At 39.5% G+C, this 14,132-nt stretch overlaps 1 protein-coding gene across 1 annotated transcript in view; it reads left to right on the top strand.

Moving 5' to 3' along the window:
* Positions 1–14,132, top strand: part of THSD7A (thrombospondin type 1 domain containing 7A) — a 539,203-nt gene that overhangs the window by 424,762 nt on the left and 100,309 nt on the right. Inside the window, exons 10-12 of the mRNA XM_042856716.2 lie at positions 2,987–3,221; positions 7,068–7,183; positions 10,249–10,381. Of these exons, the coding sequence (XP_042712650.2) occupies positions 2,987–3,221; positions 7,068–7,183; positions 10,249–10,381 (484 nt within the window). The remainder of the gene's footprint in view (positions 1–2,986; positions 3,222–7,067; positions 7,184–10,248; positions 10,382–14,132) is intronic.

Genomic DNA, 14,132 nt, shown 5'->3' with positions numbered 1-14,132 from the left:
CAACCTAAATCTCCCATGCCACAATTTAAGCCCATTGCTTCCTGTCCTGCCCTCAGAGGTTGAGAACAATTTTTCACCCTCTTGCTTCTATCAACTGTTTATGCCTTTGAAAACTGTTATCATGTCCCCCCTCACTCTTCTCTTCTCCAGACTAAACAAACTGAAAATTTTCAATCTTTCCTCACAGGCCATGTTTTCTAGACCTTTAATCATTTTTGGTGCTCTTCTCTCGACTTTCTTCAATTTGTCCACATCTTTCCTGAAATACAGCGCCCAGAACTGGACACAATATTCCATCTGAGGCTTTATCAGCATGGAGTAGAATGAAAGAATTTCTTCTTGTGTCTTGCTTACAATACTCCTGCAGATACATCCCAGAATGATGTTTGGGTTTTTTTTGCAACAGTGTTACACTGTTGACTCATGTTTAGCTTGTGATCCACCATAAGCCCCAGATCCCTTTCTACAATACTCCTTCCTTCGCAGTAATTTCCCATTTTGTATGTGTACATTGATTGTTCCTTCCAAATTGATTGCATTTGTCCTTATTGAATTTAATCTTATTTACTTCAGACCATTTTTCTGGTTTGTCCAGATCATTTTGAATTTTAATCCTGTCTTCCAAAGCACTTGCAATCCCTCCCATTTTGAGATTATCCACAAACTTTATAAGTGTACTCTCTATGTCATTATCTAAGTCATTTATAAACACATTGAACAGAACCAATCCCTGTGGGACCCCACTTGATATGCCCTTCCAGCTTGACTGAATCACTCACAACTAGTCTCTGGAAATGGTTTTCCCACCAGTTAGACACCCATCTTATAGTAACTCCCTCAAGGCAATATTTCCCTAGCTTGTTTATGAGAAGATCACGCAAGACAGTATCAAAAGTCAAGCTATACCACATCTACCACTTCCCCACTATCCACAAGGCTTGTCACCCTGTGAAAGAAAGCTAATAGGTTTGTATGACATGATTTGTTCTTGATTAATCCATGTTGACTGTTGCCTATCACCTTATTATTGTCTAGGTGTTTGCAAATTGATTGCTTGATTATTTTCTCCATTATCTTTCCGGGTATAGAAGTTCAGCTGACTGGTCTGTAATTCCTCGGGTTGTCCTTATTTCCCTTTTTATAGATTGGCACTATATTTGCCCTCTTCCAGTCTTCTGGAATCTCTCCTGTCTTCCATGAGTTTTTGAAGATAATCACTAATGTCTCAGATATCTCCTAGGTCAGCTCCTTGAGTATTCTAGGATGCATTTCATCAGGCTTTTCAACTTAAAGACATCTAGTCTTTCCTTGTTTTAGCCTCAGATCCTACCTCATTTTCACTTGTGTTCACTATGTTAGATGTCCTATCTCTATTAATCTTTCTGGTGAAAACTGAAAGAAAAACATAATTTTGCACTCTTGCCATTTCCACATTTTCTGTTATTGTCTTCTCCCCTCCTTGAGTAATAGGCCTACTCTGTTGTTGGTTTTCCTCTTTCTTCTACTGTATTTGTAGAATGTTTTCTTGTTACCCTCTAGCTAGTTTAATCTCATTTTGTGCCTTGGCCTTTCTAATTTAGGCCGTATATGTTTGTGTTATTTTTTTTATATTTATTCTTCCTAATTTGACACAGTTTTCATTCTTTGTGGGATTTTTTTTTTTTTTGAGTTTCAGATCATTGAAGAGATTTCTCCTGATTGAACAAGGGTGGTCTCTTGCCCTACTTCCTGTCTTTCCTACACAATGGGATAGTTTGCTCTTGTGCTGTTAATAATGTCTCTGAAAAACTGCCAAATCTTTCAGATTGTTTTTCCCTTAGACTTGCTTCCCATGGAATTTTACCTACCAAATCCCTGAGTTTGCTAAAGTCTGCCTTCTTGTAATCCATTATTTTTATTCTGCTGTTTTTTCTCCTAGCATTCCTTAGAATTATGAATGCTATCATTTCATGATCAATTTTACCCAGGTTGCCTTCCACTTTCAAATTTTCAACCAGTTCCTCCCTATTTGTCTAAATCAAATTTAGAACAGCCTCTCCCCTAGACATATAAAGTTTGAATCCTAATAAGGTGATAATTGCAGTGGTATCAGAGGAAAAGCAAGGTGTTCCTTGTGTAACTAATGTATAACCTCTTCCACCACCCAGGGTGGGCTCCTACCAGGGCAGGGGGTTGTCTTTTTCAGCCTGTGGAGATGTGCAGTTAAAGCAGATCCAGAGAAGGGCCCAATATTCTGTGCTTAAACCATGAATGATTAAATGTGTGCTTAAATCATGGCTTTCTCTGCTGTGATCTAATCTTAATGGGAAAGGACACTCCTTTATTTGTTTAGAATGAGGAGGTTAGGTGGGTTTGATAGCACTAAATAGAGCTGAACATAATGATAATAGCATTATCTCAGCTTTTCCACACAATTACTGGCATATCACTGCATTTTAATCTTGAACTGCAGCATCTCTGCCATTGCAAACTGGAGCTGAAATCGCCAACTGTGCCGAATTCTTTGGTGATTATGTAATGTGGATAATGTGGATAAATTCAGTTGGAATCTAGGACAAGATCTCCAAACTCATTTTCACTAGTTCCCTGAACTGGATATAAACAGTGGTCTCCAGAGGTGTATAATTAGTGAATTTAACCTCGTTTTCCACTTAGAACCTTCCTCTCCTCACCAAAATGCTATTTAACATAGTCTCCATGGTGGCAAATCTCAAACTAAAAACAGGTTATTCATTATTGTCAGCAGATCAAGATACTGTATGATATACGATATAATCATTTGAACATTGCCCTCATGTATCTTTCATTTTCTGTTCATGATCTATGCTGTATGTTTGTTCATGACTATTTAATAATTTGAATAAGGGGCAAGGAAGGGTTTAAAAGGACACATGTTCTGGTATGTATTTAATATGAATCTCAAATATATTTATAATAATTTATTTATTTCCACTGTATGAACATATGCACTGCTTTGTTGTTCCAGGAGGCATTCAGTGCCCAAACAGTAGTGCACTTCAGGAAGCACGCAGCTGTAATGAACACCCTTGCACTGTGTACCACTGGCAGACTGGGCCCTGGGGCCAGTGTATAGAAGATGTCTCTGTGTCTACTTTCAACTCATCTACCAGTTGGAATGGGGAGGCCACCTGTGCTGTTGGGATGCAAACAAGAAAAGTCATCTGTGTGAGGGTCAACGTGGGACAAGTGGGACCAAAAAAGTAAAGAGCTTTGAACTATTCTTTATTAAGTTAATTATTTTTATTTTTTTGCTTTTTTAAGATACAGGTAATCGGTATGGACTTACTTGCAAAGGGAAACAATTCAACTGATGGTCATGTCTGCTCTGATGAGTAAATAACTTTTAAAAGCATGCAATCTAAAATGCTAGCAGAACTGTAGAGCAAAGAGTAGGTGATCGCAATGGGGGAGCTTCCCTACAATGGACTCTGCTGACAGCTCCATTTCAGAGTTGTCAATCAGAGACACTGACTCCAGCATCTTGGTCCAATCCAGCCTCTCAGACAGGAATTACCCTGTGCCTTCCGTGGGGTCTTGGGGAGGCATTGTTTCACCTCATGTCACTCCCCAACACCTGATTACCATATATGGCAGTCAAGACTTTTGAGGGAGCGGGAAGGTAGATCACACATTCCACCACTAGAGAGGGGTTCAGGATTGAACGCTATTTAGTTGCTACGTTACTGCCCCTGAAGGGCTGGTAGTGGTTTGCCCCTCAAGCTCCAAGTAGTATTCTGTGGATCTTTGTTTACATAGCTCTGCTAGACTCCTCACCATGGAACCAGGAAGGGCCAGGATAGAGATCTTAGTTTGTATATGTGTTAAGTGTTTTTTACATAACCAAGACTTTAACGGATCTATGTGGCCCAATAGTTTAATTGCCCAATTTGGTGTAAGACCATGGTTTGAATACAAATTAACTGCAAGTGAAATGAGTTTGATAGTATCTCACACAATCACCATACAGTTTGTCACTCTCTAGTATGGTCAATGTATCCTGGTCAGGAGAGGTCCAGAAATGGAATTGCTAGTGTTTTGCAGGACAAGAACAAAGTGGCTTGGCTTAAAGCTCTTTAAGAAAGTTTCTAAAGCAGCTGCTCTCACACTGCACCTTTGCCCAATGCCACCAATGTCTTGCTTTCATCAGCATGGCAGTCATTTTAAATTCACCTTAAAAGGAAGAATGGAGGAGAACTCATATACATGATAGTTAGCACATCACATATTTTAAAATGTGTACATATATAACCACATTAAAATACTATTAATAAGCATTCCATGCAAGGTTAGTGGGCAATCATTTTACATTTAAAAAAAATAATTCTACAGTGAGTTTTCCTTTGATTTTTAAATCAGCCATTAGAGTCCTTGCCTTTGATTTCACCTTAAAATTTTGAAAACAGGACTATTGTATCTTGTCGTGGACAAATCCTGTGAAATGAGAACAAAAAGGCATTGGTTATCTTTCAAACTGTCATGTTAAATTCATCAAATCATTTTTAAAGAGCATACATTCGACATGAAAATGTAAATAGAAACCTCATTTTAAACTTCCCTTAATAAAACGGATTACTGTGATATGATAAAATCAATATTATTGGCCTTATCTACCTTACAAGTAACAAATGTCAGCTCATATCACTTCTGTTTCATTTCACCTTGAATAAGGGTTGGAAAAGAAAATCAATAGCCTGCTTTAAGCCACATATACTAAATAGAAACATTCATAAACATAGAAGTGGCTTTTTAATTGAACTAATTGCCTCATCAAAAGGCCTCTGAGTAAGGGCTGGAACCTGCAGTCTTCATGAAAGATGAAGCCCTCATTTAGTCAAATTGCATATAATCTTGATTGTGTAATTTAGGTATTTTGTCAATGTTGTGGTGTCTGTATACTCATTTTTATGTTAAAAAAAAAATCATTAGGAAGTCAGTAATTGCCAAACATTATCAAACAGTTACCAAAGATATCTCCTATTTTAACAATAGGAAAAACTCTGAAAACATAAGAAATTTATTTGGGCATAAGCTTTTGTGGGCTAAAACCCACTTCATCGGATGCATGCAGTGGAAAATACAGTAGGAAGATATATATACACAGAGAACATGAAAAAATAAGTGTTGCCATACCAATTATAACTAGACTAATCAGTTAAGGTGGGCTATTATCAGCATGAGAAAAAAAAACTTTTGTAGTGATAATCAGGATGGCCCATGTCCAACAGTTGACAAGAAGGTGTGAGTAACAGTAGGGGGAAAAATTAGCATGGGGAAATAGTTTTACTTTGTGTAATGACCCATCCACTCCCAGTCTTTATTCAAGCCTAATTTAATGGTGTCCAGTTTGCAAATTAATTCCAATTCAGCAGTTTCTCGTTGGAGTCTGTTTTTGAAGTTTTTTTGTTGGAGTATTGTGACTAGTCTCTAAATTTGTTAGTCTCTAAGGTGCCACAAGTTCGCCTCATTCTTTTTGCTGATACAGACTAACACAGCCACCACTCTGGAATCTGAAAACGTAGTCATCGTGTGGTAACTGTTGGCAAATACTCTTTATAATTGGCAAGTGTATTTGATTACGTGTGCGCGCACACACACACAAACGCACCGATTCTCCATTCTGCTGAGGCTACTTTGTGCTATGTAAGTGACACAAAATGAACTTGAAAGGGTCAGAATAGTTGGCGAGAGTTCCCCTTTTAGAGAAGAAATCTCTGCCAGTTGAAAGCTAGCAGAGGTGCTTCAGTCACCCCCACCCCCTCTGGTGTAAGAGGAGGGAGAGGGCATGTCAAGAGTCTTCTGTGGGCAGGAGGTGGTGGCATGTCCTGCTGCAGACCATATACTAATAATGGAAGTCAGAACAGGCTCCCTGCTACTCTTACATCCACTGGGGCTGGGTACCTGAGAATCAGGAAGGTGCAGCCAGCTTCCTGCAGCTGTCACTCCAGTTCATCCAAGCACAATTTGGCTGTAGTGGAAATCAGGGTCATAATATGTAATGTCTTTGCATAAATAAACACTAGCACATAATGCACAAGATCCTTTCCATGACAAAATAAATACAGGAAAAAATCCTACATTCATAGGGGAGAAAACTGGATGATCTAATTGTCCTTTTCTGAATCAAGTGGCTGTGTTCCTTAATTCATGTCAAATTTGTATTGGTTTATGAATGCACATAGCCAGTTTGAATCTCCCAGATTTCTAAAATCCTAGAAAACCATAATGTGCATGAATGTAGATTAGTTATTGATATATGTTGTCAAGAACTGTGCTAAATGTGGTCTGGTCTATACAAAAATGTTTTGCAAACATAGCAAAAATCACCCTAGTGTAAATGCAGTTCTACCAGCAAAAAAAAAAAAAAAAAAAAAAAATGCTTTTGCCATCATAGCGTATTTTGTTTGGGGAACTGGTTCTTTAAAGAGTTCTTTAAATCAGTGTAGCTTTTACCAGTTCACCAAACAAAATAAGCTATTCCAGTTCAAATAACTCTTTTGTGGATATAAACTGTCTCTCCACTAGGAGGGATTGCCGGTATAACTATCTTGAAGACCCTTTCTAGTGTAGACAAGGCCTAAACATAAGCAACATCTAAACTGCTGGATTTAAATAACCATCCTAAGAAATCTCTTTATATCATTTTTCGTAAGCTCTGCAGAAGTACAGATAACAAAGACTTCTTGCTCTAGCTTTTCCACCGTCACTCGATGATTGTTCTGTCTCGTGCAGATCAAGATTACTTGCATCTCAACTGCCGGGTGTGCTTTCCTGCAAAGGGCAACTGGAATCGTTATCCTTAAACTGAAAAGCAGTGCGGGAGGCGGGGAGGGATTATAAGAATATGACTCCCATTAAATGTATTCATACACCTAGCACCTTGTGCAACATTTGAAAATATAGAAGATAGCATTTAAATGGTTAAAAAAAAATCCAATCATAGCTCAGTCATGAGCAGTGCTGATCAGCTGCAGGTGCTCAGCATCCCTCAGGAGTTAACACTGTCATAGAATGATCATTCATTTTATAATGTTCCTTTTTTTTCCTAGATGTCCTGAAAGCCTTCGACCAGAAACAGTGAGGCCTTGTTTGCTTCCTTGTAGGAAAGACTGTATTGTGACTCCATACAGTGACTGGACATTGTGTTCTTCCCCATGTCAAGAAGGTAATATAATTCACTGTGTATTAGAGGGCAGATTATTTAAAAATAAACCACACAGTTAATTACTGTGTAGGCTTCTTCTGACAGATTGCTATTGGCAGGGCTGGCTCCAGGGTTTTGGCCGCCCCAAGCAGCCAAAACAAACAAACCAAAAAAAAGCCGCGATCGCGATCTGCGGCGGCAATTCGGCGGGAGGTCCTTCACTCCCAGGCAGAGTGAGGGACCGTCCGCCGAATTGCCGCCGAATACCTGGACGTGCCGCCCCTCTCCGTAGCGGCCGCCCCAAGCACCTGCTTGAGAAGCTGGTGCCTGGAGCCGGCCCTGGCTATTGGCAAAGTTTTTTCTCTTAGATGGTGCACTTGTATTTCAGGGAGAGGCCACTGTGACATAGCAGTTGCTCTGGTGAATGATTATTTTTATTGAATATTAAAACAACATACAGTAATTGCACAAAACCTTCTATAACCCCTTATAACACTGTCCTTACAGCTGCCTGTTTCCAGTGGACTGTGTGCAGACACTCTAAATTTTCTTTATTACTTAATTATGTATATTTTGTAATAGCTTTTTTCCCCACTCTGCCTACTTTTGTATTGCAAACTTTTTGTTGGATTTGACATTTTACAAATAGCTCATTAGTCACATAGACATGAATACTCTAACACCATTGAAGATTTCAGTGCAGTTATACAACTAGAAAAACATTTTAAATGCAGGTCAGATTTGCCCTTACATACTGCACCGTTTGACTTCACTGGAAAACCTGAGCAAGTATCCTAGGGCAAAATTTGGTTCTGTGCTCGTTTTAACAAATGTGTATGATTGTAGTAGGCCCAACACAGGTTAAAAGTCTCTATCATGTGAGTCTAAAGTCTAACAGAAGTGGTTCTCTTTCATTTTTGTCCATTCCCTTTTATACTACCTTCAGAATCATAAGAAAATAAACCACAAAAATAACCAACATTCAAATTAATATTAAGGTTCTGATTTAAACACCCACTGCAAAGTCTTTTTAATGCACCTGTCACGGCTTTTAAATGAAGTTACAAAGCATAGATGTATTTGAATTTTTATTGCTTTGAAATTATCATTACAGCAGAAGCATTGAAAAAATTACTGTTACCCCAATATTTCTGCCTTATCACTTTTTCTCTTTTAAGCTTAACAGGAGATATTCTTCTAATATGCACTATTATAGGCATAGTCAATAATGTAATTCCATGTTCATGTGTGTTAATTCCCTTGTGGAATCACATGGTGATTACTCATTGTCACTTATTATAAAAAAAATGAAATTGTTGTATCAAATAAACACTCTTTAAATGTCAGTCAATTTTCCATGCTTTACAAAGGACACAAAGTCACTTTTACAGTAATTCCAATTAGTTATTGGAGCATACAACAACTAATAAAGCATTAGGGAGATTAAATGTATAACCTTAAAAATATGATAGCTGGGACCACTGAATTTGATAGTACACAGTGTTGGGTATACTACTTAAAACTTGCAATGAATTATTTCATAATAACCATAATATTACTATGAAACCCTAGAATCACTTCTATTATTCTATAATTTCAGAGCAATATTATAATTTTCTCACTGAGATGCTTCTGCGGGGTCTGTTGTTCTCTGAGAAGGGTGCAAAACTGTCCTGTTTTCTTTTATTTTAAAAAAGGTTCTTAATAACTTGAGGGTATCCTCAAGAACATGTACTGCAAATTGAAACACACTGACTATAAACAAGATAATAGGGAGGGGCAAATGAGATAGTAAATCGATTAATGGAATGAATATCATTTCTACTCGGTAGCCAAATGTTATCTCAATATCTTTGCAACAATGTTCAGTTTACAATAATCACCTGTTCCTGCTGCTGCTGTCAGCAGCATCTCTGGGAGTCTCTTCTGCCTTGTGCCTTGGGACAGATCCTGGCTCTTGCTCTGGCTACTTTACTGACTACCTGAGAATTCCTCCTGTTGTGAAGAATACCTCGGTGGCGGAGTCTGGTGTAGCAGTTCTTGTGTTGTTCACGTCTCAGCCACTGATGTTGGAGTGTTGCCTAGGAGCCCTGTCTGCCCAGATGCTGCAGTGACCTTTTGGAAGCTATTACCAGCCCACTCAGCATGGCTTGGAGCAACACTAATGCCCAAAGTGAAGCTCTTATTTGCTGTTTAGGACCAGATTGCCACGATTTATCCATACTAGGTTTTTAAGGCTATTTTTTACAAAATGTATATTTTTAACTTAAAACTTCTAGATTGTGGTAGCTTTAAAAGCAAATCAGTGCTGTGGGCTGTGGAATGACTACAGAGTTATGGTTCCACTCATATTTTTTTCTGCCCAGAGCTCGGATTTTTCGAATATGACCACAATCTAATTTTTACGTAAAATAATTTACTATTTATCATCAATACTAAATGTCTCTAATAATGAAAAATGTGTGACCAGTAAATTAAGTCATAGCAGGGAAATAAAACTTCACATTTAAACATGGTGCATGCTCTTGAGGAAGGTAGTCGATTGTAGGGTAATATGAGTCCCATATGGGAAACACAGATGTAGTTAAAATAAATCTTGGATAAAGACTAATGCATAAATTAAATCTGCCACACACCTCCTGGGTGTGGAGATAAGGGTAAAAGAATTAGATTGTGTTATTGGGCTCTTTAGGGAATGGAGCTTTATTATTCACTGCATTATGTACATTTCTGCTTATATGTCTTAATTTTAAGGATAAAATAATCTATGAAGCCGTACAGCATAGTAGCATATCAGACCCATCTAGCATATCACTCAATCGTACAGTGTATGTATTGATATTGTTATTGACAGAAATGCTTTCTGTACAATGCTTCTTTTTCGCCCTTTGGCTGAGATCAAGTGTAATATTAGATTAATATCATTCATTTTGTGTTATGGGCAAAATAACTTAGTCTTGTACAGCAACAGAATCAATTATGTAAATCTTTTCTAGTTCTAATTACTACAGTCCCAGTATAATCCTAATTCTAGAAATCTTCTGTGTGTGAGCGGGAAATAAACACCACTGTTGTGCTCTTGGTAGGTGATGTCACAGTAAAGGAACAGTCTCGCCATCGAGTCATCCTCCAGCTCCCTGCAAATGGTGGCCGTGACTGCCCAGACACGTTATATGAGGAAAAGGAATGTGAGGCTTCTCCTGTGTGCTATACTTACAGGTAACCCAAATAAATTATGATAAATTATTCATGTCTCTTCAGCTCTTACCTCTTGTGAAGTGCAAGGGAAAATAGGGTACAGAGCCAAATCAGGCCTGGTAAAAGCAGGTGCAATTCTATTGATTCAGATGGAGTAACACCCATTTACATGAGGCCCGTATTTGGCCAATTGTGTTAACATTCTGTTGGATTTACATCTGGATTGCAGCCAGAGTTCCAGTGTTTTGCTTCTAATTACACATATTTAACCTCTGCAGATATAAATGTCATACACATCACAACATCAACTCTTTGGTGGTTAACTTTCAGATATTTGAATAATTATCTCTTAGCAATTCTTTGGGAGCACAGTATGAGAGCAGTCAAATGTAAAAGCTTTCTTTCTAAATGTTCTAAAAGTGTTTCGTAAATTAAATACATGTAGTATTACTGAAATCCAGTCATCTCCTGTATTGGAGGATGACAGCCTCTGAGAAGAAAGGACATTTTGCCACAGCTCAAGAAGGTATGCACACAAGTGGCTTTAAGCTATCCTTGCATCCACTCCAATCCAACCCCAAAACTATTAATCAATTATCCAACAATCCATCTTCTTATAATTAGAGCAGGGATCGGCAACCTTTGGCACGCAGCTCGCCAGGGTAGGCACCCTGACGGGCTGGGACGGTTTATTTACCTGCCGCGTCCGCAGGTTCGGCTAATCACAGTTCCCACTGGCTGCGGTTCACCGCTCCAGGCCAATGGGGGCGGCGGAAAGCAGTGGCCAGCGCATCCCTAGGCCCGTGCCGCTTCCCGCAGCCCACATTGGCCTGGAGCGGCGAACCGGCGAGTGGGAGCAGCGAACCACGGCGAGTGGGAGCCACGATCGGCCAAACCTGCAGATGTGGCAGGTAAACAAACCGGCCCGCCCCACCCGGGTGCTTACCCTGGCGAGACACATGCCAAAGGTTGGCGATCCCTGGATTAGAGCATCCTCATGGCTGCTGTAATCTTCACCAGAGGACCCAAAAGACCATTCCAGCACGTAATGATTGCCAGGATATAAGGGTAACCTGACTATGCGTCCCACGCATTTGGGCTATAAGTATGACTGCATGGGAGCCACTATAGTGGCTCTGTGCCATCTAAGGACATCTTTAGACCTTTCCAGTAATGGGAAACTAGTTGTATTGAATGGACAGTACTATATAAATATAATTTTTAATTGAAAGACATGGTTGATTCAAAAAGTAATATCCTGTTTCTTCCCTGGTAGCAAAGAACACCTGTTGTTTCTCCTAAATGCTACCACTCTGTCGTAATGATCCTGATAAATGTCCTTTCCTTTGGCAACGACAGAATGGAAAACAAATATAGGTTATTAATGTATTACCTTGATCCTGTGTCAGAGAATTATCACTTCCGATCCATTAGGAGATTACAGCATATCTAATTGAATGGTATATGAGGATATGATTACAGTGCTTGAAGCTACCAAAACACAGCACTCCAAATATAATTTTAAAACTTTCCTTTGCAGTGTCAGCTTAATCATTTTATCCCTTAAACATTGGCTGCTGCTCAGCTATTTAACACCTTCAAAACCAGGTGATTTCCTGGAGTTTCATCTGAGCACTGGTGTGTGCAGGATGCTGTGTGCAGGAGAACACTGGGTTTCTAGCAGTGCTAGGCAGGGCAGCTTAACTTTCTTGGAAGGGACTAATGTTAAACACCCTTCCCTCTACTCCCTCTAGCACCCTTCTTCTCTGGCCCGGGCACATAGTATGACACACACACACACACACACTGCCAGCTCCCTACTCCGTCCTCAGTTCAGGGAGCAGCACAAGGAAGGCAGGTTACACTGAAAGCTGGGGCTAAAGAAGAGAGGATCTCACATGAAGCCACACCTTGATGGATCACGGTAGTACCACAGCTGATGGCTATGGCACATGGGTGATATGAATCATGTATGCATTTAATTTTTTTTTTCACTTGACTCAATTCAGTTGAGATTACAGCGGGACATCCTGCATAGGTTTTGCTATATTCAAGGCCCTGTGTACTCTGGGGCAATCTACACCTAACTTCTACAGTATTATGATGAACATTTTGTAGCAGCTTCAGAACATTTTTAAAATAGATGTTTATAACTGAATTAAATATGCAACTGAATAATCCAATCCGTACAGTATTGATTTATTTTATCTATTTCAGTCTTCTAGAAATTCCTCATCCCTGTTGTTTGTTTTGATTAAATTATGTTTTCCCCACTGTTAACAACCTGGTCCCATGTCCCACTATATAGTCACTAATCTGTTGGACATGATCCCAATCTCTGGGTCCCATGTGCTTCCAAGCCAACTGGATCTGGCTGGAGTCTAATCACTGTTTCCAGATCTGGGACTATACACTCCCTGGCTAAAGTCTCTTGTGTGGGCATCCTTCTTTGGGATGTGGGGCGTTGCTGCCCAGCCATCCTAGACCTGGAAATCAGTGTCTGAGACCTTCTGAGCCGCATCCCAAGTCACTTACATTCCCTCAGCGCTCCACCTAGTCTGAGGGCACTCTGAACTTTTAGTTTAACCCCTTCTCAAATAATATGGTGGGAAAACAAGGAACATGGACTTAGCAAAGGAATTTCTTAACCCCTGAACCTATATTCTTAAAGCACTCAAGTATTATAGATCTTTGAAAACAAAACAAAAATCCTCTGATGCTCCCTCCACTAGTTGGATCTCACCCCTTTGCTGATGTTTCAGGCTAGCCAGAGTCCCTCCTGCTCTCACCTTAGTGCACAATGGTCTCCCCCACCTGCACACACAGATCAGAACCCCTCTTTTAAGTACTGTCTCTCCTCTTTGTCATGCTCTCAACTTGGGACACTCCAGCCTTCTCCCCACAAGTCATGCCTCATCCACTTATATAGAAAACTATTGTTCCATGGGAATGGGTCAGTTGCTGAAAGTCATTCAAAGCTGGTGGTTCCATATTGCTGTCTTGATGGCTTCTCAATGAGAATCCTTCAGTGAGGTGTCAAGCACTTGTCCCAGGGCAGTTGTCTGTAATGCAGTGCAACAGGTTGCCTTTGGCATGGCTAGGCTTGTGCAATCACTGTGTCCAACATTTCCACATGCAAAACAAGTCAGGTTCATAACTCACTCCATCACAGCCACATTTTCAATTTTCAATATGCAGTAGGCTTTTGTTGACTAATGTTAAAATACCCTGAACGCATAAACACAGTGAGGGGGCCCTTTCATTAAATGGATAATTGTACACAAATCCAGTCACTTGTTTATTATGAAAAATATAAAATATGCTCAGAGTCATAGTAATCAAAATCAGATTATAAAGAAAAAGTGTTTAAACATATTAGTACTGCAAAATTTGAGGTGAAATGTCAAAGTGGTATACAAGACACAGATACACAAATCCTGGCAACAGAATTATTACAGCTGTTATATTCATTATTTATTTGTTGAAAGCCAGTAGAGTGCTTGGAATTTTAAAATACATGAAGGAAGACAAGTTCCATCATCTTACTGCAAATCCAAAAGAGATTGAGCACCACCCAGATCCATCTCTACCTAGGTCCTTAAGGTGGTCTGCCAGGATATTCAGTTTATGTGCATCATTGGCAACCCTATCTCACTACCAAAGCTTTTGGCAACACTGTATTGCTGGCAATGTAGTGACATTCCTTAGTAAACATGGTCCGGAGTTGATTGGTCTTCCATCCTAATATGTCTGTTTCAAGAAAACCGAACCA

The sequence above is a fragment of the Chrysemys picta genome, chromosome 2 (genome assembly GCF_011386835.1).
Source record: "Chrysemys picta bellii isolate R12L10 chromosome 2, ASM1138683v2, whole genome shotgun sequence".
NCBI classification, from domain to species: Eukaryota; Metazoa; Chordata; order Testudines; family Emydidae; genus Chrysemys; species Chrysemys picta.
The sequence above is the reverse complement of the archived record's forward strand: the minus strand, read 5'-3'. Positions and strand labels throughout refer to the sequence as shown.